Source organism: Castanea sativa, chromosome 6 (genome assembly GCF_040712315.1).
Source record: "Castanea sativa cultivar Marrone di Chiusa Pesio chromosome 6, ASM4071231v1".
Lineage (NCBI taxonomy): Eukaryota > Viridiplantae > Streptophyta > Magnoliopsida > Fagales > Fagaceae > Castanea > Castanea sativa.
In genome coordinates, this window is record NC_134018.1 from 61,146,566 (window position 1) to 61,165,502 (window position 18,937).

At 34.7% G+C, this 18,937-nt stretch overlaps 2 protein-coding genes across 2 annotated transcripts in view; both read left to right on the forward strand.

Moving 5' to 3' along the window:
* The window catches only part of LOC142640309 (callose synthase 7-like), a 105,222-nt gene that overhangs the window by 44,626 nt on the left and 41,659 nt on the right, over nt 1–18,937 (forward strand). Inside the window, 1 exon segment of the mRNA XM_075814372.1 lies at nt 899–982. Coding sequence (XP_075670487.1) covers nt 899–982 — 84 coding nt within the window.
* Nucleotides 10,584–16,314, forward strand: LOC142640976 (callose synthase 7-like). Its single transcript, XM_075815322.1, has 5 exons — nt 10,584–10,957; nt 12,301–13,098; nt 13,207–13,257; nt 14,756–14,941; nt 15,909–16,314. Exons 2-5 carry the CDS (start codon nt 12,340–12,342, stop codon nt 16,140–16,142), a joined length of 1,230 nt encoding a protein of 409 aa, XP_075671437.1. The 5' UTR covers nt 10,584–10,957; nt 12,301–12,339; the 3' UTR covers nt 16,143–16,314.

The window sequence follows — 18,937 nt, forward strand, 5'->3', positions numbered from 1 at the left end:
CATGAGCAAAGCTATTCACCAAATACTCCATTCAGCAAAGACTCCATTTTGCATACTATTTACCTTTAAAGAGATTTGCCAAGCTAATTAAAATTAAAAGTCACTCCTTTGATAAGGGACTTCAGTGGTTCAGCCCGCTTTTAGGCAATGCTCATGCAATAATTAAGCTTAGTTTGTGTGGAAGATAAACTAAAGCTTAGTATTCGAGCTTCCTTAATTTCTTTTCAATAATACAAGTCGACATGAGGTGTCAGTCACATTTGTGGCTTCAACTTGTGGCCTAGTAGGCGGATACAACATTTGGCCTTTACTAAGCCACGAGTAAGTCATCCGTCTCGAGAAAATAGAGAAAATCTAATTTCAGAGTGTGATATTTCAATATTTGACCTAAAACCAATTAAATGGTTTCTCATATTTGTAAAGTATGCCTAACCGAAACTCAACGCATAGTGTAGTCTTTATGTATGTACTTACAAATTGGTCGTACACTTGTACTCATCTTGATTCACTGGATCTATACTTAGGTTCCTAAAGTCAAAACAACTTATTTATATTAACGAGTGAGAGAGGATCACTAATTTCAGGAATTTTTCTACTATGACTTTGCTCTATACAGTATGCGAAATAATTTTCTATAGAAATAAAGCGTTTAAGGGTTTTTTTTTTTTAAATCTTAGCTAATTGTCCTGCATTAAAAAAAATAAAAAAATAATAAAAACAGCACTATTTGATCACTATTTTCACAACATTTTTACAACTTATTAAGGAGGCAAGTTGTGGTTGAAGCGATATCACTTTGTAATAATAATGGCAATGAAGCAAGTCATGCTATATAAAACGTGGCATTGATTTTTATTAGTATACAGTATATCTAATCTTTTTCCATTGTAATTTACAGTTTTTCATCACTTGCACAGTTTGTGTCCAATCAGGAGACCAGTTTTGTAACTATTGGGCAACGATTTTTGGCAAATCCTCTCAGGTGAGTATAAAGCTTCTGTGATTCTATTTATAATTTAATGTCAATATTTAAATGCCTCTTTGACTATTTAGTAAAAGCTATTTTTTGTTCATAAATTAATATTTCTCCTAGCCCTAAATCAAAATAACATGTGTAGTACTTACTTTAAGGTCAAAATACACAAACTATAGGAGAAATCATGTTAAAACTAAGAATGGGCAAGTTAAGATGAATCCGCGTCTATAGATTTCATGTATATTTACACATTGTCCTTAACTCAAGTTGGCAGGTTTATGTGAGCTGATGTCTGCAAAAGCATCATAAGTATTTGCCATTTTTCTAAACTATAGATGAATACTAAAATATAGATACAACTCAGACGTTTGTGATAATATTTTTTGTGTATATGCCTATAAGCTGTATTTCAAATAGCTTCCTTCCATTTAAAGAATAAGGCAGTCCTAGAGAGTGAGGTCATTGAGTTTCAAAACCCATTAAATGCGAGTGTAACCTATCAATGACAAAAAGAGTAAATTATATTTCTAGTTCCTAAATTTTGAGATAAGTTCTATTTCAAGCTATCGAATTTTAAAATTTTCAGTTTTGGACTCTTAAATATTTTTGTTCTCTCTTTCTACTTTTCTTCCTTTTATTACTTTTGTAGAAGAGAGAAGACATGCAAGTTTAAATAGTTTGTTGTCCTACATCCATGAGACAAAAGTCCAAAGGGTTATATTTTCATATTCACATTTCTTGATACATTACAATGGAATTAATATTTATAATGGGGATTACGCACAACTTGCAAAATTGAATGCAATGATTGAACTTTTTTCCAAAGTTTGTTGATTTTCCTTGTGTAAAGATAGTTTTTTTTGTTTTCCAATGTTTGGTAGCATAAAAAAAGATGATTCAAAGGAAAACTATATTTGATCAACATAAAAGGTATGGCTTATTTTTAAAGATTGTTTTCCATTAATTTTTTTTGGAAAACAATTCTATCTCACAGCAAACTAAATAAGGGAAGTTAGAAGGTTATTTTTCAACTCATTTAAAGTTGCTACCAAATATTGGAAAATGAGATAGTTTTATAGAAAATGCTTCTTGAAAAATAACTCATTTTCTAGAAAACATCATTGTTGAAACAAACAAAGCGTATAAGAAAATTAGCCAACAAAAGTGAAACCTGGTTTGAACCAATGTAGGTGCTTCACAAAAACACATCCTCAATGATAAAATCACAAAAAATCCTCCTATATTCATCACTATAATATGACGTGATGAAATCCATTGCTATGAAGCAAGATACCAGGATCAAGAGTAGCATAGGTAAAATTACCACTATGCATAAAGAAGCAGTAATATTTCTTATTATAAATCCAAAAAGAAAAATGGGGTAGATAAGAAAATATGAGTTTTGGGAAGTATGCTTAGGGTTAATTATTTTACCCTAATACATTATTTATATTTATACTAAAGAAAGACTTAAGTACATAATTAAAAATCTTCCCTAAACATGTAAATAGTGGTCATTCACTTCCCCTCAAGTTGGGTTACATATATTCTATAATCCCAGCTTGTTACATAACAAATCCAATCTAATTTCACATAAGGGTTCTGCAATTTAATCTCTTTTAGGAACATATGGAGTGGCAATAACTTTACACATTTTCCCGAAGATGGCAATATACTTCTATATGTTTCGTTCGCCCATAAAACACAAGATGTGAAGCAATATGAATCACTCATTGATTGTCACAATACATAGTCAAAGATAATTTCACATTATTAAAACTATGGTTAAATAACTAAATTCATCATTTCATAACAGCTTAAACTTCTAGGCGAATCAGTAATTTAACATAGTATCAGAGTAAAAGATCCTGAGTTCAAAAACTGACCTTACTCTACCTCTCATATGACGTATGATCCATTGCTCAATACTCAACTTTCACACTAGAACAGGACACAACATTATGTTTCTTACTTCTCAAGTAATCAAGTTTCCTCTTTAAAATGTGCAATATCCAATAGTTGATCTTCTATATGAGGGGATCATGTCCAATCTGAATCTATAAATGCCTATACTCATAAATGACCATTAGCCTCGTTAAGAAGTCCATGGCCAAGTAGACCAAGTAAACTCGTCGAGTTAATCAGGGTCAAGTTCAACCCGATCAGGTTTAGGTTAGAAACTTATTGGACTAAAACAGATTGCTATTCTTATAGCCCTTACCTAGTCTTTGGTGGGTCGGATCAACCCAAAATAATCCATAAATTTTTTTCACATACACAAATGCACAACTTTAACAAACCTCTTTTTTCGTGTTTCTTTTGATACAAATAAAAAACAAAATAAAATAAATATTTTTAAAAAATAATATAAAAGTTGAATAATATATAGATCCTTAAGTTTATAATTAATCTGATAATTAAGTTTAAAGTCCACTAGTCTAGTTAATTCTTTGTGTTGTACAGGGTATCTAGTCTACAGTGAAAAACTTTTGGGTTGGCTCCATTGTGGCTTCCAACTATCAGATAAATCTCTCAAATTCACTTGGGAAGGACCCTTAATATTTTCAGTATGCTACTCGTTAAATTAAGATTTGGATGCCGAGAATGGTGCTTAACTTTAAAAGTTTTTCCAGTATTTCCCAAACTCAAATTTTTTACTAAATTTGAATAGATTCGTGGTGCAGAAACTCCTCATTTGGATTGACTATACGTTGATGATTATTATAATAAGTTATGGAGGACCCAATCCCCAAAACTTGTCTGTCAATAGTCTCCTTGACTAATTACCGAAGTCTCATTGTTTTTTTAATTTTTTAAACTATTGGGTGTTACCTTGACAATCTTACTCTGATACCACAGCCTCCTGGATGGTGAATAATCCTCTGCCAGGCATCAAAAATAGATACACTAATGCCCTTTCATAACATTCATGACCCTACAACAAGGAGTTGTCTATATTTAAGATATATGACACCCTGTAGAGTTGTGTATGTTGACCTTGAATTTTATTGAAGCTCTATATATATGGGAAGTTTATCACCATCCCATAGGAAGAAATATGGCATGTTTTGGTGTACGATCACCCCATTCCTTCAAGTAACATATGCACCTAGTGGATTTTGAATCCAAGACCTCACTTTCCATCACATTATTATGAAAAAGAGAATTTTCATTTGAACTGGAGCTCATTGGGATGAATGACTGACTTAGTGCTAGCTGATGTGTTTCTGCACTCTTGTTATTTGTTTATTATATGTCTATGCACAACATTATTTTGGTGTGATCACCCCATTCCTTCAAGTTACATACGGACATAGTGGATTTTGAATCCGATACCTCATTTTCCATCTCATTATTATGAAAGAGGGAAGTTTCATTTGAACTTAAGCTCGTTTGCATGACTGACATAGTTTGGTGCTAACTTACGAGTTTCTGGTCTCTTATTATGGTATGTGAGGGTCAACATTACTTTGGAATGAGTATGATCACCCCATTCCTTCTAGTTAAATATGTAGCTAGTGGTTTTTGAATCCAAGACCTCCCATCTTATTATTATGAAAGTGGAAGTTTTGTTTATCTTATTATTATTAAACTGGAAGTTTTGTTTGAACTGGAGCTCATTCGTCTGAATGACTTAGTTTAGTGTTAACTGATGTGCTTCTACACTCTTACGATTTGTTTATTAAATGTGCCACATTTAATTGCAGGATACGGTTCCATTATGGACATCCTGATATATTTGATAGAATCTTCCACATAACAAGGGGCGGCATAAGCAAAGCTTCAAGAGGAATTAACCTAAACGAGCATATATTTGCTGGTAGGTTCTGGTTCATTAAAGATGACTGACATCTTGGTATTATTTGCTCACTTATATTGGACTCATCACTTTAGGATTCAATTCAACTCAGCGAGGGGGATTTATAACACATCATGAGTATATCCAAGTAGGCAAGGGGAGTGATGTGGGGATGAATCACCTAACTGTTTGGGAGGCTCGTCTTGCAAATGGAAACGGAGAGCAGACACTTAGCCGTGATGTTTATCGTCTTGGACATCAATTTGACTTCTGTAGGATGTTGTCATTCTACTTCACAACAGTGGGTTCCTATTTTAGTAGTATGGTATGTGAGCCAAACTAATTTATTTTATATAATCTTTTTTAAGACTGCCAATATAGTTGAAAACTGGGGGTTCCTATTTTAGAACGTGCTTGCAAATTTTTTCACCAGATTACTTTTGGTCAATTAATGGGTATGATTTTATTTTAATATTAGCATCTCCAATTGACTCTCTAAGGCCATGTTTGGAGAGAAAACCTACAAAAATCAGCTCCAACAACCTCTATAAAATGCAAAAAAAGAAAGAAAAAAAAAATCTACAGTACTCTCCACACATGGAATGTTACTGTTGCTCTCCAAATTAATGTTTACGACTAAAATATTGAGCCCCTCTCTTTCCATTGATTAAAATATTCAACCACTCTCTTTTTCTTTTCACCTTAACTCCTCCCTCTGTCTCTCAAACGTTAACAGAATATTGATTGAAAGTGTGTAATTCTCATTATGAATAATCTGATGTATTTATACAAGGAATTAGAGCAGAAAAATAACTAACCTAACTTCTAACTAATCCTAACTAACAATACAGCTGTACACTTAAGCACACGCGTGTTTCTCACATGTAAAACTAACAAAGACTACAAGTAGTTTTATATACAAACCTGATATCTGTCTAAGCTACACTGTCGTTTAGACAGTTTCTTCTTCTTGTTACTTCTGTACAGCTTCAGTTGCTTCTGTCTTAACTACTTGTATCTGTAGCCTTGATTTCTGACACTCCCCCTCAAGATGGACATCATGAGAATGAATACTTGAGATGCCCATGAGAAGGTTAGTAAACTGATTAAGACTTAAAGCCTTTGTTAAGAAATCTGCCAATTGAGATTGAGTTCTAATATCCATCAACTTGATTACCCCAGCTTGCACCTTGTCTCTCACTATGTGACAATCAATCTCTATGTGCTTCGTGCACTCATGGAACACTGGATTGGTTCCTATGTGTATAGCTGCTTGGCTATCACTGAATAACAATGCAGCCTTGTCATGTTTCACCCTCAAATCCTTAAGCAAAACAATATCCAAGTCACTTCACATACAGCCACTGCCATTGATCGGTATTCAGCCTTTGCTGTGGATCTTGAAACAGTGTTTTGTTTCTTGGACTTCCAAGAAATTAGGAATTCACCTAAGAAGACACAATATACTATACTAGACCTTGAATCCAAACACACAGCCCAATCTGCATCAGCAAATGCTTTTATATGTAAGGATGACTTTGAAGAAAAGAAAATGCCTTGTCCAAGAGTACCTTTGATATACTGGATCACTCTGTATGCTGCCCTTAGATGAGGTTGTCTAGGCTCAGCCATAAATTGGCTTAACCTATGAATAGAGTAATATCTGGTCTAGAAATTGTTAAGAAACAACAATCTCCCTATAAGTCTCCTATACCTTCTAGCATCATGTAACAAATCTCCATCATCCTTACTCAACTTCAAGTTGACTTCCATAGGAGTTTTCATAGGTTTACACCGTAGCATCCCCACATCATTCACCACTTTCCTTTGGCATAGAGAGATACCTTTCTCACACCTAGCAACTTCTAAACCCAAGAAGTACTTCAAGCTGCCAAGATCTTTCAACTTGAACTGCTTGTCCAGGAACATCTTTAATTGCTCTACATCATGTGGATTATCACTAGTAATGACTATGTCATCAACATAAACCATGAGAGCTATGAATGAAGTACTAGATTGCTTGTTAAACAATGAATAATCTGCCTTAGATTTTAGGAAACCATGTCTCAAGATAATGGTTGAGAATTTGGAAAACCATTGCCTTGATGCTTGCTTAAGACCATACAAGGACTTATTCAACTTGCATACAAGCTCCCCCTTGCTGTAAAGGCCAGGAGGAAGAGACATGTAGACCTCTTCATGAAGATCTCCATGAAGAAATGCATTCTTCACATCCAGCTATTGAAGAGTCCAGCCCTGCACAGCAGCCAAAGCTACAAACAATTTAACAGTCACCATCTTTGCAACTGAAGAGAAAGTTTCAGTATAGTCCAAACCTTCTCACTGAGTGTACCCCTTGGCAACCAATCTGGTTTTAAATCTCTCCACTGTGCCATCTGATTTGTACTTGATTTTGAATACCCATTTGCAGCCAACAGCTTGCTTATTGGATGGCAAAGGGACAAGAGACCAAGTATTGTTGAGTTCAAAAGCTTGAATCTCAGCTGCCATAGCAGCTTCCCAATTTGGATCCCCAACAGCTTGATAATAGTATGTAGGTTCTTTAAGAATAGAAATACTATTACAAAAATGAGAGTAAGAGGGAGAGAGCTTGAGATTGGAAACATAGTTGGCAATAGGGTACCTAGTTGAGATAGCATTGCACTTGTAGGACTGAAGATAAGGAGGTTTGGATATTCTGGTGGACCTTCTAGGTAAGATTTCAATAGCAAGAGGAATGGAAACAGCAGCAGGTGAGGGAGTAGGCAAGGGAATAGGTGGTGGTTTAGGATGTACAGAGGGATTGTCAATAATATCAGTAGGTAAAAAAACAGATAAGTCTTCAAGAAGATCAGAAAAGTGATCCTCAAGAATCTGGGTATCAATATGAGTAGGTGAAGTAGTGATGGGATGAGAGTGATGAATGGAATCAGAAATTGGTAAAGGTGGAGCAGAGGGAAGACAGATTTGGGAAAAAGAGAGGAAGAGGAAGACACAGACTGAAAAGGAAAGATAGATTTGTGGAAAGTGACATCTCTAGAGATAAAAACAGATTTTGTTTGTAAATCCAAGAGATTGTAACCCTTGACGGCAAAAGGATAGCCTAGGAAAACACATCTTTTAGCTCTAGGATCAAATTTAGTCCTGTTATGAGAAAGAGTAGAAGCAAAACAAAGGCAACTAAACACCTTGAGATGAGTATAGTCAGGAGGTTTGTGGTAAAGCAAGTCAAAAGGTGTTTTGTTTTGAAGAATGGGAGAAGGAAGCCTATTAATAAGATGAACAGCAGTGAGGATGCAGTCACCCCAATAGGCTATAGGAACATTTGATTGAATTCTTAAAGCTCTTGCAACACATAATATATGTTGATGTATTCTCTCCACAACTGAGTTTTGTTGTGGAGTAGCAACACAACTATGCTAATGTATGATGCCATGAAGTTTAAAGAAATCAATCATTTGGAATTCAAGACCATTATCAGTTCTAAAAACTTTGATAGAATTGTGAAACTGTGTTTGATTCATGGTGTAAAAAGACTGTAAGAGAGGTCTAGTGCCTGATTTTGACTTCATAAGATACACCCAAGTTGATCTAGTACAATCATCAACAATTGTGAGAAAATACTTGTGACCATTAACAGTAGGTGTTTGATAAGGACCCTAGATATCACAATGTTTGATAAGGACCCCAAATATCACAATGCAGTATATCAAAAGGAAATTTAGAAATATGATAGTGAAGAGGAAAAGGGAGTCTCTTATGTTTAGCAAGAGGAAAAACTTCACAAGTTTTATTTGAAACAATATCCATGTCAGAAAGTACATCTTTCCAGAATGATAGTTTAGCATCAGATGGATGGCCTAGCCTAAGATGCCATATAGAAGCAGTAGGAATACAAGTAGATGTATTATTGATTACATGAGAGGAAGCTTTATTGAAAATAGACTGAAACACTGAATTGAAAACTGACTGAAATGAGGGAGCTGAAGCATGGAAGCTGATTGGAATGGCACAAGTGTCAGAAGGGTTGTGTTGTAACAGGTACAGCCCATCATGAACTTCACCCACACCAATCGTCCTCCAGCAAGTGAAGGCCTGTATGAAGCAGAAATTGGACAAGAAAATGAGACAAGAAGAACCATTTTTGGTAAGTTGACTGACAGACAAAAGATTGAAGGTGAATGAAGGAACACAAAGAACATTAACAAGGGTTAGGGTGGCAAAAAGACAAATAGAACCTACATGGGTAACTATAGCTGTTTCAACATTAGGGAGTTGAACAACACAACTAATAGCAGTGAATTCAGTTAATAGATCAACAGAATGAACAATATGGTATGTTGCTCCAGTGTCAACAACCTAGTTATTACCATTAAAAGCTGTTCTATTCACAATCTGAGCAGAAAAAATAGTGTCTCAAATCAGTGGAAACGGAAGGAAGTATAGCTACCATGGGAATGGCATTTGCTGAGGAAGAAACAATAGCAGGATTTGGCTTAATAACATTGTTAGCCATGTGAACTTCTTTATTTCCCACATTGAGTTGAGCAGCCTGCATCTGATTGCCTAGCATGGTCAGGAATTGTTGACATTGTTCTTGAGTAAAAGAAAATTGAGCAACACTAGAAGTGTTTGATGAAAACTGCTCTGCAGAATCTTCTTGAACATTTACTTGGTTCACCATAGGATTTCTACTCTTAGACTTGAAGCCAGGTGGAAAACCATGTAGCTTGAAACACTTCTCCATGGCGTGACCAAGTTTTCGACAATGAGTTCATAAAGGTCTCTCTTTGCCTTTGGAATTCTTTCCTCCAGAAAATCCGGAATTACCAGAAAAATTGGAACTTGCTCCAGAAAAGTTAGAACCTTTCACAGCTAAGGCAGTAGATTCCACATGAACACTTGAACTATGTCCCACACTTCTTTGTCTCTCCTCTTGAATCGACAAGGAATATACCTTGTTAATGGATGGCATTGGATCCATAAGCAAGGTATGCCCTCTGATTTGAACATAAGAATCATTGAGTCCCATTAGGAATTGCATTACTGAATCTTGGAGATCAAGCCCAGCAAGCTTTTGAGGAAGATTGCAAGTACATTTGCCACAAGAACAAACAGGAGTAGGTCGAAAATTCTACAACTGATCCCAATAAACCTTCAATTGGTTGAAATAAGCAGTAATTGAAGAATCACCTTGGTTAATGCCTGCGATATCTTTCTGCAATTGAAAAACTCGAGGTCCATTGCCTTGTGAGTGAGTTTCCCTTAGATCATTCCAGATGTCTAAGGCAATGTCTCTGTAAGCAATGCTAGGCCCATCTGTGGAGAAACTGCTTTCATCAAACAAGAACCTACCATGTTATCACAATGAATCCAAGTTGGATTCGTGCCATTAACAAAACCAAACTTGTTCTTGGCAATTAGAGCCTTATTCATCGAACGAGCCCAAGTTGGATAATTCTCACCAAACAAAACCTCAGAGACAAGCATAGCTCTAGGGCTTTAACTATGGTGGAGAAACAAAGGGTTTGAAACATCCTCCACTAGTGCTGAATCTTTCACAGATGGTGGAGGAGAGGTTGATGCTGAAGCCATTGATGAGCAATTGAGCTTTGGAAAAGAAAGAAAAGAAACCTAGAAAAATTGGGAGAAATGGAAGCTAGATAGCTCTGATACCATAACAAAATTTTGATTGAAAGTGTGTAATTCTGATTATGAATAATCTGATGTACTTATACAAGGAGATTAGAGCAGAAAAATAACTAACTTAACTTCTAACTAATCCTAACTAACAATACAGCTGTACACTTAAGTACGCACGTGCTTCTCACATATAAAACTAACAAAGACTACAAGTAGTTTTATATACAAATCTGATGTCAGTCTAAGCTACACTTTCGTTTAGACAGTTTCTTCTTCTTGTTCTTTCTGTACAGCTTCAGTTGCTTCTGTCTTAACTTCTTGAATCTATAGCCTTGATTTCTGACAAACGTTCCTCACAACAACAAGACAACAACCTTCCATTTTTTTTTTCAACAGTGAAAAAAAAAATACAAATAAAGAGTGAGATGGGATGAACATTGTTAGAGTGGAAGGAACGATTTTGCTATGGATAGTGGAGCTGCGTGGAGAAGCTGTGGAGCAACTATGGTCGAAGTACTGGACGAGCACGGCAGCGGAAGGTGAGCACAGTAGCGGCAAAGGAGGCACACTGTTGATTGATTTCCTCTCTCTCTACCGCGAGTCTGTGTGGGACTATGGGTAGAGTTTGATTTGAAGAGAAATCATGTTTGTTTGTGTGTAAGAGATATTGGAAAGAAAAACAGAATAAAGAAAGATTAAAGAAATAATAAAAAATAATAATTAAATGTGATAGAAAAATTATAGAGAATCTTTTATAAAATGTATTTGAAAAATTAGATAGGTAAAATTGTTTGTGATCCAAACAATGTGAAAATTTGGATAAGTTCTTTAAAGACTAGGTGGGTGAATAGTAACTTGTCGTTCATTTCAACTAGGGCGGTAAATGAACCAACTCAAGCTAAGTATTAAACGTTCAAACTTATTCATTTAATTCTTTTTCGAACATGAGCCGAGTTTGAGCTTATTATCAAACAAGATTTTATGTTCAAGTTTAGCTCATTTTATTGTCGAGCAAGAGCTTATTCACGAGCTACTTGATTAACTTATTCTTTTCTTATATAATAAGAAATCAAAACTAAAATGTCTTACTTGAATTTTAACTATGAATATACTGTTTATATCATTAATAAGCTACAAATAATAATTTAATATCATATGAACCTATTGACAAACTTATACAATCTAATTTCAAGTCTATATAATTATATTTTTAGACAAGTATAAATATTAAAATATTATATTATATATTTAAATCAAGCCCTTGTGTTTCACGAGCTTGTTCACAAACACATTATTTTGTTTGAGTTTGGCTTTTTTAATAGTCGAACCTAAACTTAAGGCTTGTGTTTGGCTTTTTTTTCTAAACAAATAAACATAAACAAGTTTTTTCTCGATCCGAGCTCAAGCTATTCATAAACAGCTTGGCTCATTTACAACCCGACAACATCTTCTTTAGTCTGTCAAGAGCCTTGTGGGTTAATGGTATTATCTGGTCTCTTTCATGAGGAGAATTAGGTTCGATTCTCTTCCCACTTGCTGGAAGGCCACAAATAATAATAATAATCCTCCAAGCAATATTTATGATTGTTATTTTGCGGGCATGGCCAAGTATTAATTGCCAGATTGATTGATGAATATGAATATTATATTATTAGGTTTAGAAAGGGCCTGCCCTAATTTTTAAGGTAGCTGTTCTGGCAGGCTTGGGTTTAATGTGTAAGCATTGCTGTAAGGAGTTTACCCTATATTTCCAAAACAAGAAATAAAATGAACAAAAAAAAAGGCTTATCTAAAAGGCTATACAGCTACATACCTACATGCCAAAGGTTAATGATATTAAATCTACATTAATGGCTTTCATTTGGATATTTTGTTGTTTCAGTTGACTGTGCTTGTCGTATATGTATTTCTATATGGACGCATGTACTTGGTTTTGGGTGGAGTGGAGAAAGAGATCATTACGTATCTGGGCATACAGCAAAGCAAGGCACTTGAAGAGGCTTTGGCTACCCAATCCATTGTCCAATTTGGCTTATTGATAATGCTGCCCATGGTTATGGAAATTGACCTGGAAAAAGGATTTCGCACTGCTCTTAGTGATTTTATCATCATGCAACTTCAACTGGTTTCTGTCTTCTTTACATTCCAGCTTGGAACAAAAGCACATTATTTTGGAAGGAGAATCTTGCATGGAGGTTCTAAATATCGAGCTACTCGCCGTGGATTGGTTGTTTTTCATGCAAAGTTTGCTGAAAACTACAGGTTGTACTCACGAAGTCACTTTGTGAAGGGATTGGAGCTGCTTATTCTACTGATCATATACGAAGCTTATGGGCAATCATATCACACATCAGATCTGGATCGGTTCATCAGTTTCTCTATATGGTTTCTTGTTGCTTCTTGGTTGTTTGCTCCTTTCGTGTTCAATGCTTCTGGTTTTGAGTGGCAAAAAACAGTAGATGATTGGGCGGATTGGAAGACCTGGATGGGAAACCGTGGTGGTATTGGGATTTCACCTGACAAAAGTTGGGAATCTTGGTGGGATGAAGAACAGGAACACCTCAAATATACAAATATCAGGGGGAGATTGCTTGAGATGATACTTGCATTGCGCTTCTTTGTTTACCAATATGGAATTGTCTACAATCTTCATATAGCTCAACACAGCAAGGGCTTGCTGGTGAGATTACTTATTTCCTTCAATTATGCATGGTTTTCTTGTTGGACTATCAAAGTCTATTTTGGTTTATGCATGGAACCAACTAATTACTTCGAACTTTCTTTGTAGATTTACGGACTTTCTTGGTTAGTTATGGCGATCGCTGTTCTTAACTTAATGGTATGCAAATGGAACTCACTGATATATATTAAATTTATGTCAAAGTAAGCTTAAATGAAACTATTCTAGCTTAAATGTTTGTTCAAACTAATTCACAACATTTGAATTAAATGTAAATTTTAACAAATAAAACTAAATTGTAAAATAATGCTATGGATGTATATAAGTTGTTAAAGTTGAATTCCGCTAATCCAAACGTAGTCTTTCTCGGTCTAAACTTCTCTTTATTTTCTTCTTAATATTTTTATATTTTAAAAATGGTTAAAATAGAGTTACATATTTAGGGACAGACTCACTTGAGGGCTTGGCCCCCCCTCGTTTTTTGAAAAAAATGTGCCTATATAGTATGTATATATATACAGAAATTTTAAAATTTTCCCCAAAATAATTATTCTTGGCCCCCCTCCACAAAAACAGTTTACAAATTAACCCATGATACCCAATAAAAAATATTTTGGTCCATCATTTTTGCCCGTTTGCCCCAATAATAAGAATAAAATCCTTTGGACAAACAAAAAATACCAACACAACCAATCACAAATCCAGTCTACTCCATAGCCCCAATAATAAAATAATAACCTATAGACAAACCAAAATTAACAACAGAATAAACCATAAAATCGGTCTAAACAAAAAATACACAAAACAATCACAAATATAAAATCACAAATCCTAATTTTACCCATTTCTACATTTCACTCCGTCTTGCTCTCTTTCCCATTTCCGTTGTTCACTATAGTTTAGACGTTTTGCTTTCATTTTCTCTACTTTGTAAAGCCAGCAATGCTGCAGCAATGGTACTTTTTTCTTCATGTTACTACCTTAATGTTATTTTTGAGAATCAATGATATTGTGTTGTTATGATTATTTGCCTTTTTTCTGAAACTATTTGATTGCCTTTAATAAATACAGTATTAATTAACTCCAAAATATGTGAAATGTGTTGGCTTGTAGATCAATAGATGTATGATTGATTTTGCAAAGTGTATCAGTTTTGTTTGATAGAGGACTAAAAAAAGGTTTTGTTTTACAGCTGTAATTCAAAACAATCAATAGATATATTATTTTTTTTAGGTTTTTTTTTTTTATATATATAAAAAAACACCAAAATACAAATTGTTGTGGCAGTTGACAATTTTTTTTTTTTTTGAGTTAATACCAAAATACAGATTTTTTTTTTTTCTTTTTACTAATTTTCAGCACAATACAACTATAAGATATAGAAATTTTTTTTTTGGTTTATGCTTTGCCCCTCAACTTAGAATCCTAGTTCCGTTCTTGTACATTTTAAAGAAAAAAGAAAAGAAAAGTTATATTTTATATATATATATATATATTTATTTATTTTGCTACTCTTTTTTTTTTCTTGCCTCTTCTCTGGTTTATATATATATTTTGCATTTATATTACTACTATATAGTCTTGCAGCATACATATTCATATCCATCATTTGGTATTTTGCTGCCTGTAATTAGTATTGTTTCCATGTTGCTCTCAGATTTGGCAAATTCTTAGGCGAAGAGTTCATAACAACCTTCAAGTCTTGTTCAGGATTTTCAAAGGGGTTATGTTCCTTGGGTTCATGTCCATCGGGACTCTCCTTTTTGTCTTGCGCTGGCTCACTATATCAGATTTACTCGCTGCTATCCTTGCCGTAATGCCCACAGGATGGGCCCTTCTTCTTGTAAGTTTTAAAATTCTGCAAATTCTTAAATCTTAAGGTAGAAACAAAGCAGTACCTTGTGAGTTTTTAGATAAACTATGTCATTTTTCTTCAAAAATAATATTGTAGTGTTTATTGCACACGATGTGCACTGCCTAAAATAACTTATGAGTTTTTAGATAAACTATGTCATTTTTCCTCAAAAATAACATTGTAGTGTTTATTTACACATAGCGTGTACTTCCTAAATAACTGAAATCGTGACTTTGCATTTTTAAGTTTGAAATCGTCACGATTTTAGTTGTTTTGGGTAGTGTGTGTAAGCATATAATTAAAAAATAAAATAAAATAAAAATTTGTGGCAGGCTGCTATGGTAAAACACCAAGAATGGGACAGAGAATTTTTGTTCATCATGAAAACATCCTACCTTGTTGAAGCTGCCATTAATATAGCAGCACATTAAATGCAAATTACTGTGCATTAATTTTCAAACATGGTTGTACTTGCATCTTATTCAAGAAAGAGAAGATTACAAATTCTTCTTTGACAATTATTTTGTATAGCATTTAGTGACAACATATGCTGCTCTTTAATTCCCTGTATTTGCTCTAGCCCAAGAAAGTTACCTGTTCCACATTCCCAAAATTTAAAACTAACTTAGATGTTCAATTTGTTGAAGTTGCAGAATTTGCTATTTGAACTACGACAAAGTGCTAGAATATGTCCTTTTTATTTTTGGAAATACAGGATTTGTCAATTTATTACTCCGTATTTTGTGTAACACACATAATATATACCACCTTAGGTTTTGTCACATTTATTGAACATTGTGTTTCCTGAAACTACGTGACCATTTATCATCCGTTAACACTTCCCTATCTCATAAGTTGCGTTTCTTAAAAAGATATTTCGTTTGGACTTGTCACGTTTCTCTACTGATGAATTGTGAAATACTAATCAATGCTTCATTTATCTGGTCCTTCCAAGATTGGGCAAGCATTCAGGCCATTCTTGAAGGTGTTTGGATTGTGGGGTCCTGTAATGGAGCTAGCGAGAGCATATGAGTACATAATGGGGCTCTTAATCTTCTTGCCATTAACCATTTTGTCTTGGTTCCCATTTGTATCGGAGTTCCAAACACGCATGTTCTTTAATCAAGCATTTAGTAGAGGTCTCCAGATTTCCATGATTCTTTCTGGAAGGAAAGAAAAAATAATTTGAAATTTTTTTCGCATCATGCAAACCTATACTCATCAAAATAATATGTAATCATATTTTTTGAAGTCATAGTATTAGAGTTTTTTCTTCCTTTTTCTTGGCATTTGGTGATTGTTGTAATATTCCCTTCATGAATTGTGAAATGTTATTGACAAAAAAATTTATCCTTTTTTTCCCATCTAAGTAACCATCTTCTTTATTTATTTATTTATTATTATTTGTTGGATTGAACATGTAAATGCTGGTAAGAAATAAGGACATTGGCAGTGGCAACACTTTAGTTTTCAAAAATATGTTACACTGACTAACTTAGATTATTAATTTAAATTGATAATGATCAATGGAAAGTATATTCGTTTAACACAAATGGAATTAGACTACTGGTGTTTACGAGTATCATGAGTCAGTGAAAAAATGTCATATTGTTTTTGCGACATCAATTCATTACGCAGTGATTACAGGTTCTGTTCCCTTTTTGTTTTTCAGTGTTTAGAAAAAAGAATGGACTCGATGAAAGAAATCAGGGTTGCCTAACTAGTTGGGGTTTTTTAAACTGTTTTCAATTTCTAAAAACAAGAAACAAAAGAAGTTTGTTCAAGATGTTTGGAAGGGAGTTTTCTGTTTTCAATTATTAAAACTACTCGAAAAAAAAAATGCTGTACATAACAGTTTTAGAAAACTCTGAAATGATGTTTTTGAGTGGGCTTAAAACAGTTCCTAAAATCATATAAATAGGGCCGAATGGCACAATAGCACTTTTACCGAAATATAAAAAAAGAAAAAAGAAATCAACTCTGAATTAAAGAGTTTAGGTCAAACCCATTCACAAAAAACTGCTATGGTTAGGATAAAAGTGAAAATGAATTTATTTATTTATTAAAAAAATTAGAAAAAGAAGCTCAAGAAGAAAACTATAGCTAAAGTTAAGAAATGTTTATTAAGTTGTTCTTGGGTCAAATCTCGTAAATAGTTCAAAACCAATCTGCAAAGTCCAAAATTTGTTTTACCTGAACAAAAAATAAAAACAAAAAAGCTTGGATGATAGGATAGGTTGCGATCCCATAGATCCTACGCTAATCTTGCTCTTCCACCAATTCTAATTTGATTGGATTGTTTGGACAAAGTAGGATCGTATGTTTCAGTAGATAATTAACTATGAAAGCTCTATTACAATTTTACCTAAAGAAAAATATTCATACTAGTAAAGACATTTTCTTTATTGGGTGCAGCCTTTATGATACCTTTGTTTTGATATTCGACCTAGTTTTGTATATTTCTTTTCTCCCGAGCTTAGTTAGAGCCATTTGCTATATTTCTTGTGCGTGTGGCTAGCTTATTGCTGCATTCTTTTTTTTTGCTTAAAGGTCATATGAAAAGTGACTTTAAGCAATTATGTTGGCTACTTCTTGTCAACATATGATTTACACATTCTTGCTATATATATAGTCCTCTTAATGTTTACTTCTGCGTAAAGAGGAACTGATTTTTTTTTTTGGTAAACAGGATAATAATATTAACTAAAGAAAACCAACAACTGAGCACTTACGCTCATACATAGTTCCATCAACATCTAGGCTGAGCAAAAGGGAAACATCACTAGAAGGGGAATGGAAAATTACAAAATCATGGGGGAGAATAGCTCCTCTTCTAGCAAGGGCGTCGGCGCACTTATTGGCCTCTCTATAGCAGTGAAGAATTCTAGTGTTCTGGATCTTCTGCAAACTAGCCTTGCAGTCAGCCAAGATAGTATCATTGCCATTAAAACTACCTTCATCCTTCTGCAATAACCCAACCACCAACTTGGCATCAAGTTCAATTAAGACATTAGGCAAATTTAACTCAACACACAAATTAATGCCATCCCGCAAAGCCCAAAGTTCAGCTGCCACACTGGTGGTGTACCCAATGGCTCTAGCATATCCACACACCCATTCCCCGTGATGGTTCCGAATTAAACCACCTCCACCCGCTCTGCCCGGATTACCTAAAGAAGAGCCATCTGAATTTAATTTGAACCAAAGCTCCGGAGGAGGCAGCCACCGGACCAGGATAGATATCAGCAATCGGCGGTGTCTTTCATTCACACCGAGAAAGGCAAACTCCGATGCTTTAACAACTGTTGCAGCTATAAGATTCTTCTTGTTGTGCTGATTCCTGAAGACAATATTGTTACGTCTAAGCCAAAGACACCACACACCAAAAGTAAAGAGAGTGCTCCAAGTGATGCCCACGGAGGAAAGAAGATGAGAAGTACAGTTAATCCGCAGCCAAACCAATAAATTTGCTCCATAAAACAGATTGGGCTGAATTGGAGGGGGAAAAGAATTCCAGAAATCCCGAGCAAAACGACAATCTCTCAAGGTATGAATAATGGATTCTACCTCCTCATTACATACTGGGCAGTGGGAGGGTATGTTCAGCCCTCTCATATTCAGAACTTCTCTGGTTGGTATGCTTTGGTGAAAGCATTGCCAAAGAAAACATTTGATCTTAGGCAGCGTAGATGTTTTCCATATCCACTTTCCAAAGAAATGATCAGAATGGGGGCTGTTATGCGTCGTACATGCCAGCTTATAAGCTTCCTTCATCTTGAAATCCCCATTTGGAGAAGAAGACCATGAAATTCTGTCTACCCCAATCCCCGACATGGGAATGGGAGTGGCTTTAATTTTTTGGCCTAAAGAGAGGAAAAACAAAAGATAGACATCCCAAATTCCAGCAATAATTCTGGGTAACATCCCTCAGCAAAGGAGAATCCTCATTCCTCTGAAGAGGGCCTGCAATGAGACTTCTAAGAG